Source organism: Falco punctatus (assembly GCF_963210335.1).
Source record: "Falco punctatus genome assembly, chromosome: 12".
Classification (NCBI taxonomy): domain Eukaryota; kingdom Metazoa; phylum Chordata; class Aves; order Falconiformes; family Falconidae; genus Falco; species Falco punctatus.
In genome coordinates this window covers 18,149,995-18,164,980 of record NC_137592.1, presented here as the reverse complement: position 1 = coordinate 18,164,980, position 14,986 = coordinate 18,149,995, and the positions used below count along the sequence as shown (strand labels likewise).

Here is a 14,986-nt window from a genome sequence, read left to right as displayed (position 1 = left end):
GCACACGTATAAAATCTGCACAGCAGTGCGGATCATAAAACTTGCAGTAGAAATTGCATTGTGCAGATGAAGTGTATCTTTTCATGTGATTGTTCTGTTGCTTTCTCTCCTTGTATTTCTTCCCCACCCCAAGAAGAAATATAAAATTGTTTCCCGTGTAGTTAAACTCTCAAAGAAACCTACCATACGGGAATAGCATAGTGTAGAAATTCAGAAGTTAGCACTCTTCCCCTCCAATTTTTTTCACTCTAGAAAATGCACATATTCTACCATAGCATAGCTTATGTGCAGTGGCTATGTTATGATTAAGTTCTAATGGAAGCAAGCCCTGATAAGGCGGACAAGATGGATCTTGGATGTAAAGACTAACCACAGGTGGGAAGCTGTAGTGCTGACCTCCCCTGAAGTTCCTGTGAAATCTGTCTCCATTGATGTTATGCACAGAGATGACTTGTGCTTTAGCAATCGGGTGATGAACAAAGCAGGTCTGGTTATATATAACTTTAGTGCTGTGTACTTACTCATGCTAAAACCACACCCAAGCAGGGCCATAGGGGACAATGCTTTTACAGTGACGACTTCTAGGTGAGGTTCGTTGCCCAGACTGCAAACATGGGGTGGTTGTCAGTGAACCTGCAGAGCTTTGTTTTGTTTTTTTTGCCTTGCTGTTTGTTTTGTTGTGGTGGGTTTGGAGTGTAGGATAGGAAAAAGGTTGTGCAAAAGTGAAACACTGAGGCTGCCATCCTGGCCATGTAGTCACATAATTGTTTGTACCCCCTAATTGTTTAGGTTATTCCTCCTTCCTACTTGACCCATTTCATATTTGTAGGAAAGGTACATGCTGTTTCAGTATACGGGTGATTTCAGTTTACTGGATCACAAGTGATCCCTTTTAAAATTCATAGTCCTCTGAATTAGCTTGTTGTTTGTAAACTATCTATGTATTTCCATAACAGATTAAATGGTGGACTGCATAGGTTGACATGCTTTTCAACTATTGTTCCACTACTAACATCTGTATTGGGTGGTTTGGGTTGGGGTTTTTTTCCCACTTCTTCCTCTTAAATAGGTGTCATTTACGTTTAATTAAAGCATAACGTAGGAGCACAAAATCTCACCCTCTGCTTGGAAGTAATGAATGTTGGTATACTTGTAAAAACTACTTGGAGTCAAAACCCTTTTTATTATCGAAACCTTCAGCTGAATATACTGCAGCTCATGGTGGATCTGTTGTAACTCTTCCACGTGTGAATAGAACAATTAACGTTATGAAAAAAAAAAAACTTGTGAAGTTATTCTGATAACATATATTTCATATCTTCTGAAATAAGACAATCTAGAAAATACTTCTAATACTGATACAGACTCTCAGGGCATGAAATGCTGTGAGGAAGCATCACCAGGATACACAGAAAGACAGGCCTGAAGTGTTGTGCTTCTCAGCCTGTTTCTTTCACAGTGTTCATACTGAATTTCTCTATATATAGAATGAGTGCAAAAGTGAGTGCTCATTACAAATGGTCTCAACTTCTTAGAAACTACTACACCAGGGGTCCTCAAACTTTTCAACCAGGGGGCCGGCGCGCGGATGAAGCGGCAGGCAGTCATCTGCGGCTGCTTGGTTTCCCCCCCAACCCCCGGCGGGGTGTGTGTGGGGGGGGGGGGGTTGGGGGGTCTGTAAATACCGGGGCCGGATTGAGGACCCTGGGGGGCTGTGTCCGGCCTGCAGGCTGCAGTTTGAGGACCCCTGTACTACACCTTTATAAAAAGAGATCCAATCATTGGTCAAAGCGATCGCGGCCTGTGCTGTGGTTTTGCTATCAGAATAGAGAGGTGAATGAGAGCACAGTGAAATGTGAGGTTAGCCACATAACTGTGATCCAAACCAGTTTGTTTGATGTCTTGAGTTTCCATTTGTCTTGAAAAAAATGCTCTTAAAAATCTTATCAGTGATGAGTAAATACAAAATATTTAAACTCTGATCATCCTGATCGAAGAACAACTTCTTGGTGATACTGTGTCAAATGCAGGAATCATTTATTACTGAAGCAAAGTTCTGGATAAAATTAAGTTATACTGTGTAACCCGTATGAGAAGGTGTGACTCTTGCTGTGTCCCCCGTTCCTGCTGCACTGCTGTCACGTGCCCCCGTAGCTGCACACCAAAAGCTGCAGCAGCTTCCTGCCCAGTTTTAACGTGCCTGTTGCATGTTTGATTTGCTGCTGATACAGCCGGGTGCTGCACTGGAAGGGTTCTCTAGTGAAGCTCCCCAAATGAATGACAAACTAGGATTTCACTGTGGACTTGAAAATATATGAACAGGCATCAAGCACTGCTATTGACAGAAAATTGCAGTGGGGTAAAGTTAAAGATGCTCCATTCAGTGATGTGGAAAGGCCAATCTGCATTTCTGTGCTGACAGTATCTTAGACTGTGAAAATAATGGATGAGCTTTGTATCTATTTTGTGTCAAAAGGTTCACTTACTGGAAAATGTCATAGCACAATATTTTTTTCTTCCAGTACATTGGTTCATTGTTATAATGATAATTTCTGGCCTCAGTTACTTATATTGGCTGGCTGTTCTGGATTAGTTTCTTATTCTCTAGTGAACTAAACAGACATCTATTCATTGATTTAAAGAGGATTCCTATAGTTATATTTAAACCACTTATTGTGAATTTGTAGGAAAATCAGACTAGGCTTTTGTGGCAGTGTCATTTTCTAGCCACCACCTCCATCTTTCACTTTCTCTGAGCAACCTTTGAACCTGCTGAAGAAATCCAGCCTGGTATAGTGGACCTATTGAGCTTACAAAAGATTTGAAAGAGTTTTGGTTATTTTCTGGAGATTAAACGAAAAAAAATGATGGAGTAGAGAGAGATGCCTCTTAAGGCCTCCAAGCTGGAGAATTAATTTAATCCTCATTAGGCAGAAGAGTCCACTGAGCCTCTTGGCCTCATGACCCAGGTGATGGATGAGGTCCCTGGTTTGGAACCCCCTTTGTCAGGTCCCTTCTTGCAAGTATTTCTGTGCTGTTTCAATACTGAAGGCTCCTCTTGTTCACATTTGGTTCATGTAATTAATGGAAGGACTGGCAAGTTCTAACTTTCTTACTGTATTTTCAGTGATAAAAACATCAGCTTAGATATCTTTTTTCACTGTTGCAATTCATATAGTCTCATCTATTAATCATTAACAGTCAAGGTTGGTGGTGATCCCTGACACACTGGAAACCTTATTAAGCATGTTTTTGAGAGGTTTTTTAAGCATGCATCTGTGACTGCGGGTAGAAAATTAATTTTTTATTGAAATGGTAGTGAAAATAAAACCAGTTCAGAAAACCACTGTTTAGCGTGTGCTTATTAATAGCATACAAAGCTCCTTTTAATCTTTTAGTAACTATGTGAAGATATTCAAGAAGAAAAGCATTTTGACTCATGAAACAATATCCCCATGTCCAAAGTTGAACAGGCCAATTAGGAAAGCTGATTAAGTGGTGTTTTATGAAGAGAGAGTCTTTTAAAAATTTTCCAGTATCTTTAGCTTTGCAAACAGAAGCGGTAATCTTTAAACAGAGCAAAATGAACAAAACATGACCTTGATTTAAGAATTGTAATCCTTCATGGGTAATAGGTCATATTGATATTTATTAATTCAAGGAGTTCTACTTCTGTAACATAAGTGTTACATCAAATCGGATCATATCACCCACATGAAGCAAGTCCACATCTCCCAGGATAAGCAGGGCACACTAGGGTAGTGCCCAGATAGGGTGCCTGTGGAGCATTCACAGTGCTAGAAAAAAAGATCAACTAGCCAGAACATTTCCTGCACAAGGCGTACTGAGTCACTATTTCTTGTCACTATCAGAGATACTGTGCTGGTGGAGAAGCCATTTTTCAGCTGAGGTTTAGAACTGGAGTCATGTACTTCTTAGTCACTCCAAGTGCCATGGCACTGCTGCTGCTCTGGCAGATGGGGCCGGACTGCCTGCGTGCTGCCTGCAGTAGAGCAGTCTGCGTGGTGTGGAATTTAGCACTTAATGTTGGAAGCTCTTGGGTAACTGCTGTGACCCTGATCTTGTGTAGCATTAATGCATGGTGAACACAACGTGTTTGGGTAGTCTAGGGAGAAAAAAAAAGTAGCATCTGAAACCTGATCAAATTTCTGTGTGTTTGAGTGGACAGCTGTGGTTTTGGAGTTCTGTTTTTTTCCTAATAATCCTAGTTTCTTCAGTCATCTGAAATTGAAAAGCCTTACTTGGAAAAAAGTTCAAAAAGTTAAAAATAGTGTCCCAAAGTCTCAGGAGCTGCAGGCTAAATAAATAGAATCCCACCCATTTAATTACTACATTTTTTATAATGCATTTTCCAGCCAATCAAAATATTTTTCTTGTTTTCTTCGATTTTTTTAATGTTCAAAGTCGGGTAATAGCTGCACACTGTTTCCTTCATATACTATCCTTACCTTGCAGATCTTCCTTCTTTTCTCAGCTTCTGTGCTAGGAAACAGCCACAACCCTTCATTCCTTCATCCTGAACCCTCATGCTACAGCTATATATTGATTTGTGCTGTTGGCCTGTAGAGTATTCACAGTGCATGTACATTAAAATAGCAATAGTAGCAGAAATGTGACCAGACCTGTTTTGTCTTAGCAGATGAGTCCTTGCAAAATAGTCATAGCTTCTGGAAGAAAGTGCCTAAGTTCCTAAGGAGAGTTTCTCAAATAAATCTTCCTGTTGAAAAGAAGCACTTGTTATGAACTCTACCTTTTGTGTTGTATGCCTTCATCCACTTGCTTTTGTTCCCTGTGATTTATTTAATCTCACTCCGTTGAGTGAGGCTTGCTAGTATATAGTTGCAATCTTAGATTGCTCCATACTTGTCATGTTAATAAATTTGGTGATTTACATCTATGCTGCCAAAAAGACATGGAATTGCTTACAAATGTGAGAAAGTAAAAACTTCTATTTCCTTTTTTGGTCTTGAAGGCATATTTTAAGAAGTGCTAGGCTTTTAAATCTAAGCAAATACCTTTGGTTGTTGTTCCAGTAGTGTTGGGAACTCAAAGTTGTGCTGGAAGTACAATTATTTTTAATCAGTAGGATTTAGGTACACCAATGTTGGGACAGTTTTTCAGATGTACTCATCTGCACTCTTTTTCTCCTAACACCTTCACAAATCCTAGTGATGGTTTTCTGGAAAAAGTAGCTATTGGTAATTAATTGCGCCTGATAAGCTTTGTCATCTTATTCTTTTAGCTTCAGCAAGGAAGTAACACTTTTCACAAATACATTCGGTATGAAAACCTGAAAATAATATATAATGTACTTGTTATCAGCTAGTCCAGAGCTTATTTGTCCTGCATAGCTAGTGATTAAAGTGTAAGTGTAGTCACGTTTCTCTTGCACATAACTACAGTTTGAATTCTACTTTCTACAAATACTCACTTATCTCCTTCTACTTTAGTGACTATTCCTGTAGCAAATTCGTTGTACAAGTATGTGAAAATACTACGGTAGGACATGGGGGAACCAGAATAACATAGACGTAGTTGCAATATAATGCATTTAAAAATTCATATGGAATTTCATTCTTATTTTGCAGTATTTGCCCAAATGACTGGGAAAAAACATAAAGCCCAAAGCCTATGTCCTTCATGCTTAGTGTAGTGCGCAGTATATGGGTCACATACACTTTATGTCCAGTCTTTATGTACGAAATAACTATTACACATGTAAACAATATATATATATATGTATGTGTGTTTAAGTCCATATTCCTTTCCTTTTAATGGAATCTTGTAGACAGAAGATGTGGATTTTTGGTTGTGTGCACTTAGAAAGTACTTGATTTACAAGTCATAGTCTCTTGCATTTATATAGAACTTTCTTTCCCTATATCTATAAAGTTCTTCCAAACAATGTAGGTGAATGTTGCTATGACCTTTTTACAGTTCTGAGAAAGAAAACTCTTTGGTTTAGTGCCTCAGTAGAGCTGATAAAGAAAATATATTTATATATATATATTTTATAGGAAAATTTACCTACATTGACAGAAGATATATATTCCATTTGAAATACTTTAGTGTACTTTATGGTGTATCATTTTATGAGTTTATAGTTTTACTTTGTAAGTCAAATAGCTGTTCTATTTCTGGTATCATCTTAGTTTCAGACACATGCAGGATGGACACAAAGCTAGTTTTCAATGTGTCACTGTTGCCTCCATTAAGTGTCACTCAGGTAACTATTAGATTTAATGAAACAGAGAAGAGAGACAGTGTAAAGGAAAATGGCTGTTCCAGTTCCCTGAACCTGTACATGCCTGAAATATGCTGCTATAACATGGGAAACAAACAGTGCAGGTCTCAAGGAAATGACCATGGGGAATGTTTTTCCCTGTAGCCTTAATTTTTTTTTTTTCATGTAAGTGGTCACAGGTAGTCACCATCATGAGCACCACGAGGACAACAAGCCAGCCTCCCCAAGGTTGTCTCTAGTTAATAGGTTTTATCCCAACCAGCACATGTACAGTTGCACTCTGTTGGCCCAACTTCACTAAAGTAGTGAGGTGCTTTAGACTTCAATGGGGAAATCATGATGCCATTGAAATAAAGAAGAGTTCTGAGGTGGATTGCCCTGGAGCCAGAACTTCACACTTGGCCGTGGTGCTCCGAATGACATTCAGTTGCTGAGTTGCCAATGTGGAACTCAAGGGGTATGGTCTGAGAGCTGTTGTGAGGTCTACATCTGATTTTAAAGTTGTGTGTAGCCAGATATAAACAGTTAACTTAGAGTTGAAACAGTAGGCTATATTGTGGGGAAATCAATTAAATCCGTTCACTCTGTGCCTCTGAAATGAGATATCATTATGTTCAAATCTAAGAGGATACAGCTGTACCACCTACTATGCCAAAGCCTTCTTTAAACTAGTCCTGATCTCAGCTTCCTGCTTTATCATCATACTGCTATTCCTTCGCCTGTCAGAGACCCGTGAGTCTCTGGGAACTCATTTATAGTACTGCTTCTGTGGCCTCTCCTGAACTCATTTATAGTAGTTGCTCCTGTAGCTTCTCTCATATGTGTTATTCTTTGTGTGAAGTAGCTCCTCTTTTATTTTGATCATTCCAGAAAATTCTGCTCTTTGGGGGGATGGAGAGGAGGGAGAGCACCTTGTATTTTACTGTGCTGTTTTACCATTCACCTTATTTGTATTTTTCTTCTCAGAAAACCAAAAGGGATGTAAATAACTTTGATCAAGACTTTACACGAGAAGAACCAGTACTAACGCTAGTGGATGAGACAATTATAAAACAAATCAATCAAGAAGAATTTAAAGGGTTCTCTTATTTTGGAGAAGAGCTACTGCCATAGACAACATTAGGCTGACAGATGAGTGATTCTGCAAGAAGTGATCCTGAAGAGGTGAAATTACTGAGACTCATAGATAAAGAACTACTTCTCTTACCCCAAGCCCATATCCCCAGTTAAAGTATATATTTATTGTTTTTTCCTTTAATCTTCTGACCTGAAAGCACTCTTAATTTCTGTCTCACAAAGCAATGCAAAACAATTTTGTATCAGAAATTGTAGATGTAACACACTGCCGTATATTTGCAACTTTTCTTTAATTCCTAAGATCTCCCTAGAGGACAAAATCGCATCTTTTCCATGGAAAGTTAAGCTGTGCTGTTAAAAGCAATGTAGCAGATCACATTCTGTAATTGTCATACATATTTAAACTAAGAAGGTGAGGACTGTTTCTTCTGCACTGGTGGTTATGGTGAGATCTGTACTCAGATGCGGAACAAAAAAGTCATGTGTTGCCCTGTGGCAAAAGCAAAGAGATCTGCCTGTGTGGAGGTGTAATTTGCAATTACCAGTTTATTGTGGTGAGATACAAACTTAAAATAAAGCTGGCCAGAAAAAGCAGCACATCAGTTAAGGCTTTTGATGAAGTTCCTCATACAATTTATGAAAAACCCTTAGGAATAAGAAGAGTCACAAAGATAACTGTTTGATTTAAAGCAAGAAATAGATATTACATGGATAGTTATTAAAGGGCTAAAGAATAAAAAGCCTGTAGTACTTTAACACAGCTATATATAGGCATTTCACAATTTTTCAGGCAATTGGGTGTACTATCCATGTTACCAAATTGACTATCTATTTAAAGGAACGATTAATGTGATGGCAAGCTTGCAAATGTTTACAGTTAATTTTACATTAAAAATTAATTATAAACATCATAAATTTGCCTTTTCTATTGTAGCTAAGTTGATAAATGATTTCTTATTTATATTTATTTTCTCAGCAGTGTGTTACTTTTGCACACTTTTACAAAACCATAATACTACTGTGTTTATTGTTTTTTATGTTTAAAATCTAAAAAGAAATCTGCTTTTAGAAAACACAAAATAAGGCTACACATGCATTATGTGGAAGTGTGTTAAAAAACTGAAGATCAAGTATTCACAAACTGACATTGTTGGAAGTTGTAAATTGAATTTTTTGTGTATGAATTGAAATGGTAACTCATGTGGACAATATTACTAATGTGAAGTTACCTCCTGTAGATACGCTAACAGTGTTATGTACTTATATTTCCAGGAGTACCCTGTGGTTTGTTTTTTGGGGTTGTTTTTTGGTTGGGGTTTTTTGGTTTTGGGGTTTTTTGTTTTTTTTTTTTTTTTGTGTACATGTATCGCTGAGGTCATTTTATTATATATTTTACTGGACTGAGTGAGCGGTCATTGGAATCCATTTTAATTGTTGCACATGGATTTCCAGCTGCACAAAAATATATATACTTGTGATTGGCAAAGTGGCACTAAAGAAGCTTTTTTGCCTTTTGTACAGGTGAGATTTTGTATATAGTGTTTGCTGCAAGGCCTGTGGAATTCATTGAATATAGAGGTATCAACTGCTGCATGTTCAGGCATACTATTAAAATGTTAGTCTATGAAAGAATAATTATAATAATGTCCATGTGCAATACTCTTGTATGTGTATTGGTTCAAGTTACTGTCAGAGAGATGAGGTTTTTGTTATAAAAGATGTAGACATATATTAAGCTATACTAAATCTCTTGTATAGTTCTCTTCAACTCTATTATGACATGATAGAGCTCACAAAGAGAAAGGAATGTTACAAATCGTGGTGGACAAAGTGTGAATCATTGGCTTTAAGAGATAATCTCGGTCTCAAGCAAATGAGTTAGTCTGTGTCGGTTTTGCGTCTGGCTGCTCATAGCCTGTTACTGATGACAACATTCAGTTCTATTTTGTTTTGTTTTTAAAACTCAGGTGTAATTATTATATATATTCTTATGATGATTTCAAAATATTAAATCTTATGATATATCAATTAATGTGTTGTCTGGCCTACAGGTATAATAATGGATCAAGCCTTTAGTTTAATTTAATTTATCTTCAGTAAACTTTTGTACTGGGAAAAGACTAGTTTCTGGAGCTGAGTACCAGCACAGAATGATCTTAATGATTGCATCATCTCAATGTTTAAATTTCTTTCTCTTTTAGAAATATATTGTAGAACTGCCCATCAATTTGTGTCTCACCACTGGCTCTGTTTATTTCTCATCACAGTTAGCTTTTGACATCCAGGCAAGAACTGATCACAATGCTAAAGCGTTCTTTTCCATAGGTGAGTAGACGGGGTAGGAAGACGTGTTGCCGGATAGTGCACTACTGTTTATACAACAAGAGGCCTTTACACAAAACTCTTAGCATTTCTTTTGAAGGAATAAAAGCATCCCATAAAGCTTTTGTAAGCAAGCCATGTAGTCTTTATTCCCATTTCTAACATGAAGATAATTAGCAAACATTGGTATTTCAAGAGGCCTCAGCACCTGCAATGTTTGGTAGGATGCTAAGAGAAAAGTGAAGGAGATAAAAACTTTTGCATGGGCAGATATTTCTTCAGTATAAATAGCTAGATCCTCTGCATTGGGTTTACATCAGAAGGTTTGTCTGTTACCTTGAACATTTTTTAAAGATAATTCTTAAAAATGGACATTCTGTTACCTTTCTGCCTGTTCTGTAAAATCTTTCTTGTTCCTTCTTTGTAAAATGAGTGCAAAATGCCAAAAAGATTATTAATAATAATAATAATTATAAAGAATCCATTGTTTCTTGTTTTTCCTCCCAAATAGACTTTATTAAAAAATGGAAACACATTTTTCTCCATAGGGTGAAAAATAATTGTCTCAAAAAAAGGCTTACAAATTACCTCTTTTTAAATTATGTGCAGAATAGTTCTGGCTAAATATAACATGTATTCAGTTTGGGGGGGTAGATTTTTTTTTTATTGTGAGGATTTATTTGTACAGAACTTTTTTTCTTATGGATGTAATTTGAATCTCTTGCCATTCATTAGTGTTACTTCATCGTAAACATTATTACTGTGCCAAATGTACTGTATTCAAAAGGATGTGAATGTGTATTGTTTTGGAACCTAATAAATACAATGATGTTAAATCTTATTTTTTTCCCCAAAGTTTTCCTGAGTATTTCCTAATGAGGAAGAAAGAAAGATGAAGGATGAATATTTTTCCTGTTACGTTGTACGAAATACTGTGAGCTTGTCTTTTAGGAGTGGGCTTTTTGCAAAGGAAGGATTTGCTAACAAGCGCCTCATCTGTGAAGCACTAAACACTGCAAGAGAAACACAGGTAACAGTGCATGAACAGTGTTTATCTTTGGCCATGTAACATTTACCTCAAAAATACCAAGCAGGTGAGTTTACAGACTTTTTCTGCTTACCAGCTACATAATGGTCACTGAGTTCTGCCTGATCCCAGTGTTCTGCTTAGCTGCATTGTTAAAACTCACTTCAGTAGGGTGCTTTGTGTACAAACACATGAGACTACTTTAGTCTTTAATTGGATTGATTAGAGGGATTAATAGGATGTATAAGTTTAATTACTTAGCATCATAGAGCTTATTAAGTTATTTATTTAACTTAAATCTGTCAGTGTGACATTGTCTGAAATATTCCAATATTTCATTGTGTTTCAATTTGCACCTTAAATACTTCCCATTTTCATGGTCTAAAAGTCTTAATTTCTGTTTCAGTAGATCAGCTATCAGCACACTTTGGCAGTAATTCCAGTTAACAACCTCCAGTCAGTATACCTAACTAGTAGATATACTAACTAGCTTAAAAAAACAAACAAAAACAAAACAAAAAAAAAGAGACATTAAAATTGATTTGAAGAGTGTCTTCTGTTCAAATTGCAGCTTTTGCATAAACCTCCATTTTTCTTCCTTCGTGCTGAGTCTTCTCAAAGTCACTGAGTGTATTCGGTGCCTATGAGCATATTCCAAATCTTGTGTGTTCACAATGTTAGCATGAGCTTTGTCACAAAGGTTTTACCAGTTAAACAGCTACATAACATCTTGATTTTCTAGGTATATTTTGCAACCTTAAAAGCATTTGAAGAGCTTAACTATCATCTTAAGAACAGTAAGCATCACTGGTCTCCAAATACATCAATCTATATCATGTTTTCTCCTAATGGTGTAACTGATGTCTATTAAGGAGAGTTTTTATCCTTGCTGAAGGACTGCAAAACTTGGAAAGAGACCAGTCTTTTGAAGAGGTATGAGTCTGATGCATTGTCCATCCATAAATGTGGTACTTGAGGTTCAGGGAGGGAGTCTTAGCTGTATCTGTCTGCTTCTGTGGCCTTCCAGATAGGGAATGTTGAATTACTTTACATTCAAAGATGTTTTTAGCCTCCTAATAGTCTGGTCAGGTACGTGAGTAAATCAGTGTGATAGGCACCTAAACAAACTAATCAAAATCAGAATAATTAGCCAGTCAATTGAAGTGTTGAATTGGTTGACATATCCTAACTCTAAGAAGCTACAGAAATTTAATTTGGATCTTCCACTATACCGACTGTTTGAGCAAACCAGTTTTTTATTTAAAAACACACGAGGTGAACATGCCACAGGCATGAGGAAAAAAATGAGAATGAGTTAGAGTGGACCCCTTTCAGGAACAAGAAATTTCATCTGAGTAACATAAAAAAGATAGGTATTAATATAATCAAAAGCGGGGTCCGAGTAGCCGTATTGGGTCAAAGCAGACATCACTTAGGTCAGGTATCCTGTTCTTGGCAATGGTCAGTAGCTTCAGCAGTAATGTGCACTGATCAGAAATCAAGAAGTCAGCTTTGACTGTAGCTATAGCAATATAAAAGTATAACAAATAGAAAATACCTGTGGAAAAATCTGAGAACAAGAAAGCATGAGATGGTATTCTGCTTGCAGCAGTTTGACTCCGTGATGCTATGAAGTAGGTGGTTTTATCTTTATTGTATTTAATATCTCTGAATTAATTTCTTTTTGACTAGTCAGTTTTTGAACAATGTCAACTTCTGATATGCAAAACATTCTATGGGAAAGAGTTACACAGCTCAACTAACCATTATGTTAAAAATTACCTTCTGTTTATGCTGACCCAGTCATAATTCTGCTTTATGCTGCCTGGGTCTTTCTTTGAAAGAGGATAAATAATCATTTGCTATTTACGTTTTTCATGCCACTCAGAATTTTATAGGTCACTGATACATCCTTCCTCAGCAACTGCATAAAGATAATCTTATTCTAGTTCTACTGTAGGATTACGTGTAATACTCATTATATGGATGCAGCACATATTATTGTGAAGACTCTTGTGTTCTGTTTTGTTTTCTGTTACATTTTTACATCTTTTCTTCTTAATCCAAGTTTGTTCTCAGTTATTTCACAGGCCTTCCCAGATTAGTGTCAGTTGTAAATCTAATATGCATGCTCTCTACTAGATTCTCCAGTCATAATGAAAATAGGTGCTGTCCAGGACATAATGGAAATAGGTTAAATGGGAATTTAACCAGTGCAAAACGCTGCCTCAGTGCAGGCTTCCAGTTTAGCAGTAAACTTTTGATGGTTACCTTCTCAGTATGGTTTTTCTACTGCTTTTGTACCCCCTCTATATAGCTATGTTTAGACTGTCTTTCCCTAGTTCCCTTAGTAGAACGTTGTGTGCAACAAATATTTTTCCAAAGTCAAGGTGTAGGACATGCTCTACTCCCCTCCTATCAATACAGTCTCTCACTGTGTTCTTGAATATCCCTTCTTTTGACACATTAGCTACAATGAAGGAGACAAAGATAAACGTTTCCTTAGCATGTTGGGAAAATGTATGTATGTGCCAAAATAGTTTCCACTCCATCTTCCCTTTTACCTCATCATTGCTGTGGAAGCAGGAGATAAGAGCAGCAGCTTAAGTTGGAACACAAGCTGCCACTATAAATATTGTGAAATGATTATGCAAGACTGTCCAAAATTTGGAAAAGCATTAAAGAACTTTCACATTTGTACACAGATGTTTAATCCTTGGAAAAAAAAAACCAGTTAGGAAGAAAGTCAATGACCTGGAGTCTATTGCTGATTTGAGCACTGGATTGAGAACTGAATTGAGTGTTGTGTACACTTGTCATCACCATCTAATACTACAAGTTTGATCTAGTGTCTTATGTACTGCAGGGAAGTAGCACAAAGATAAAGCAGCTAGTAACAGCAGGAGTCAGTGCCAGGCTGATGCTCGTCTGTGCCAATGTACATTCTTATTTCTCTAAGTGTGTCAGGACAAAATGATACCCAAAGATGCCATGCATCCAGGATTGGTGCAGCAAGGGGGAAAGTAAAGGAGTCCTGCTTTTGGCATGCACGAGCTGTTAGGTTAGCTTGGTCACCTTACGTAGCTGTACCCTCCACAGCCTTTTAGGAATAGGCCAGATATTCCTTGACTGACCGTAAATACATCCTTGCTCAAATATGTCTATCAGAAAGTGACAGTTACAGAGAGGTAGAGACTGGAGTATCAGCATGAGGAAGTGTGTCTAAATGTCAGAAAAGCCCTTGTTACTTGTGCTCTCACGTGGAAAAAAATGAGTACACTTGTCTAAGCAGCCTCCAGTTTTCTTTGACATGAATGGCAGTGGAGCTTAGAAATTGTGCAAAGGGAGAGACTGTAAAATTATGGCCATTTTACAAATCAGCAAACTGAAATTAGGTACTGCAATGATCATTTGCTTCTTATTATGTTAGTATAAAGTCAGCAGAAGTGCTAGGAAAACAGGATGGGTGAAGCTAGTAAATGCTCTCCCTGTGCTGGCGTTTCTGAGCACAAGGTGTTTTCAAACCATGCTTTGCTAAATACCTACTGGTGGTCCCCTGTGAATTGGCTTTGTGGCTGCTTGGAGTCCCCTTCATTCCTCTTTTCAGTTGCTAAGCCAAAAGACAGCCAAAAGTTCTGTGCAATCAGATGCAGTAGTTGATGCATAAGGGAGGCGGATTTTTTGCTTTTACAATGGGATAAGCTTTTTATTGAAACATGGGCACACCCAGGCAAAGTTTGAGAACCTCTGTGTTCTAGGAAAGCTATTTACTCAGTCTTTGGTACATCAAAAAAGAACATTTTCTGTTGATTTTTGGTTAATGAGCAGTGAGAAGTAGGCAAAGACACCAGGCACATGGAGGCACATTTTTTTCTAAATAATGCTGTGGTTGATTAAGGTGAGTAGATTGAGGGTCAAAGAGATTATGCAAATCTCAGTTATGTAAATGTTTATGTTAGGGTGGGGATCACTGGCCTGTTTAGAAGCAAACTTAAGACCTTTAAACTTTACTTGGTGGAATAATGTGGAGACATTTTTTCTTTGATTAAATGATACTCTAATCCCTTACATGCTGGTGCATTGCAGCTGCACTGTTGTTATTCTTCTGTAACGGACAGGAGCTGAACTTCCTAGACCCTGAATTCTGCTGTTACGAAGCCTGTTCACAGTTTATGATGCTGTTCTACTGAAGTACAGGGGGGTGTGAAATCCCTCGAACACCACCTCCTAGCTGCTGAACTGAGGCCCTGGGTAACCCCAAGATCACTCCTCACAAAGTGCAGGAATCTTGATGG

At 37.5% G+C, this 14,986-nt stretch overlaps 1 protein-coding gene across 1 annotated transcript in view; it reads left to right on the top strand.

Moving 5' to 3' along the window:
* Positions 1 to 10,505, top strand: part of PRKCE (protein kinase C epsilon) — a 293,182-nt gene extending 282,677 nt beyond the window's left edge. The window contains exon 15 of the mRNA XM_080408304.1: positions 7,232 to 10,505. Within this exon, the coding sequence (XP_080264430.1) occupies positions 7,232 to 7,378 (147 nt within the window). The 3' untranslated portion in view covers positions 7,379 to 10,505. The remainder of the gene's footprint in view (positions 1 to 7,231) is intronic.
* The last annotated feature ends 4,481 nt before the right edge of the window (positions 10,506 to 14,986 follow it).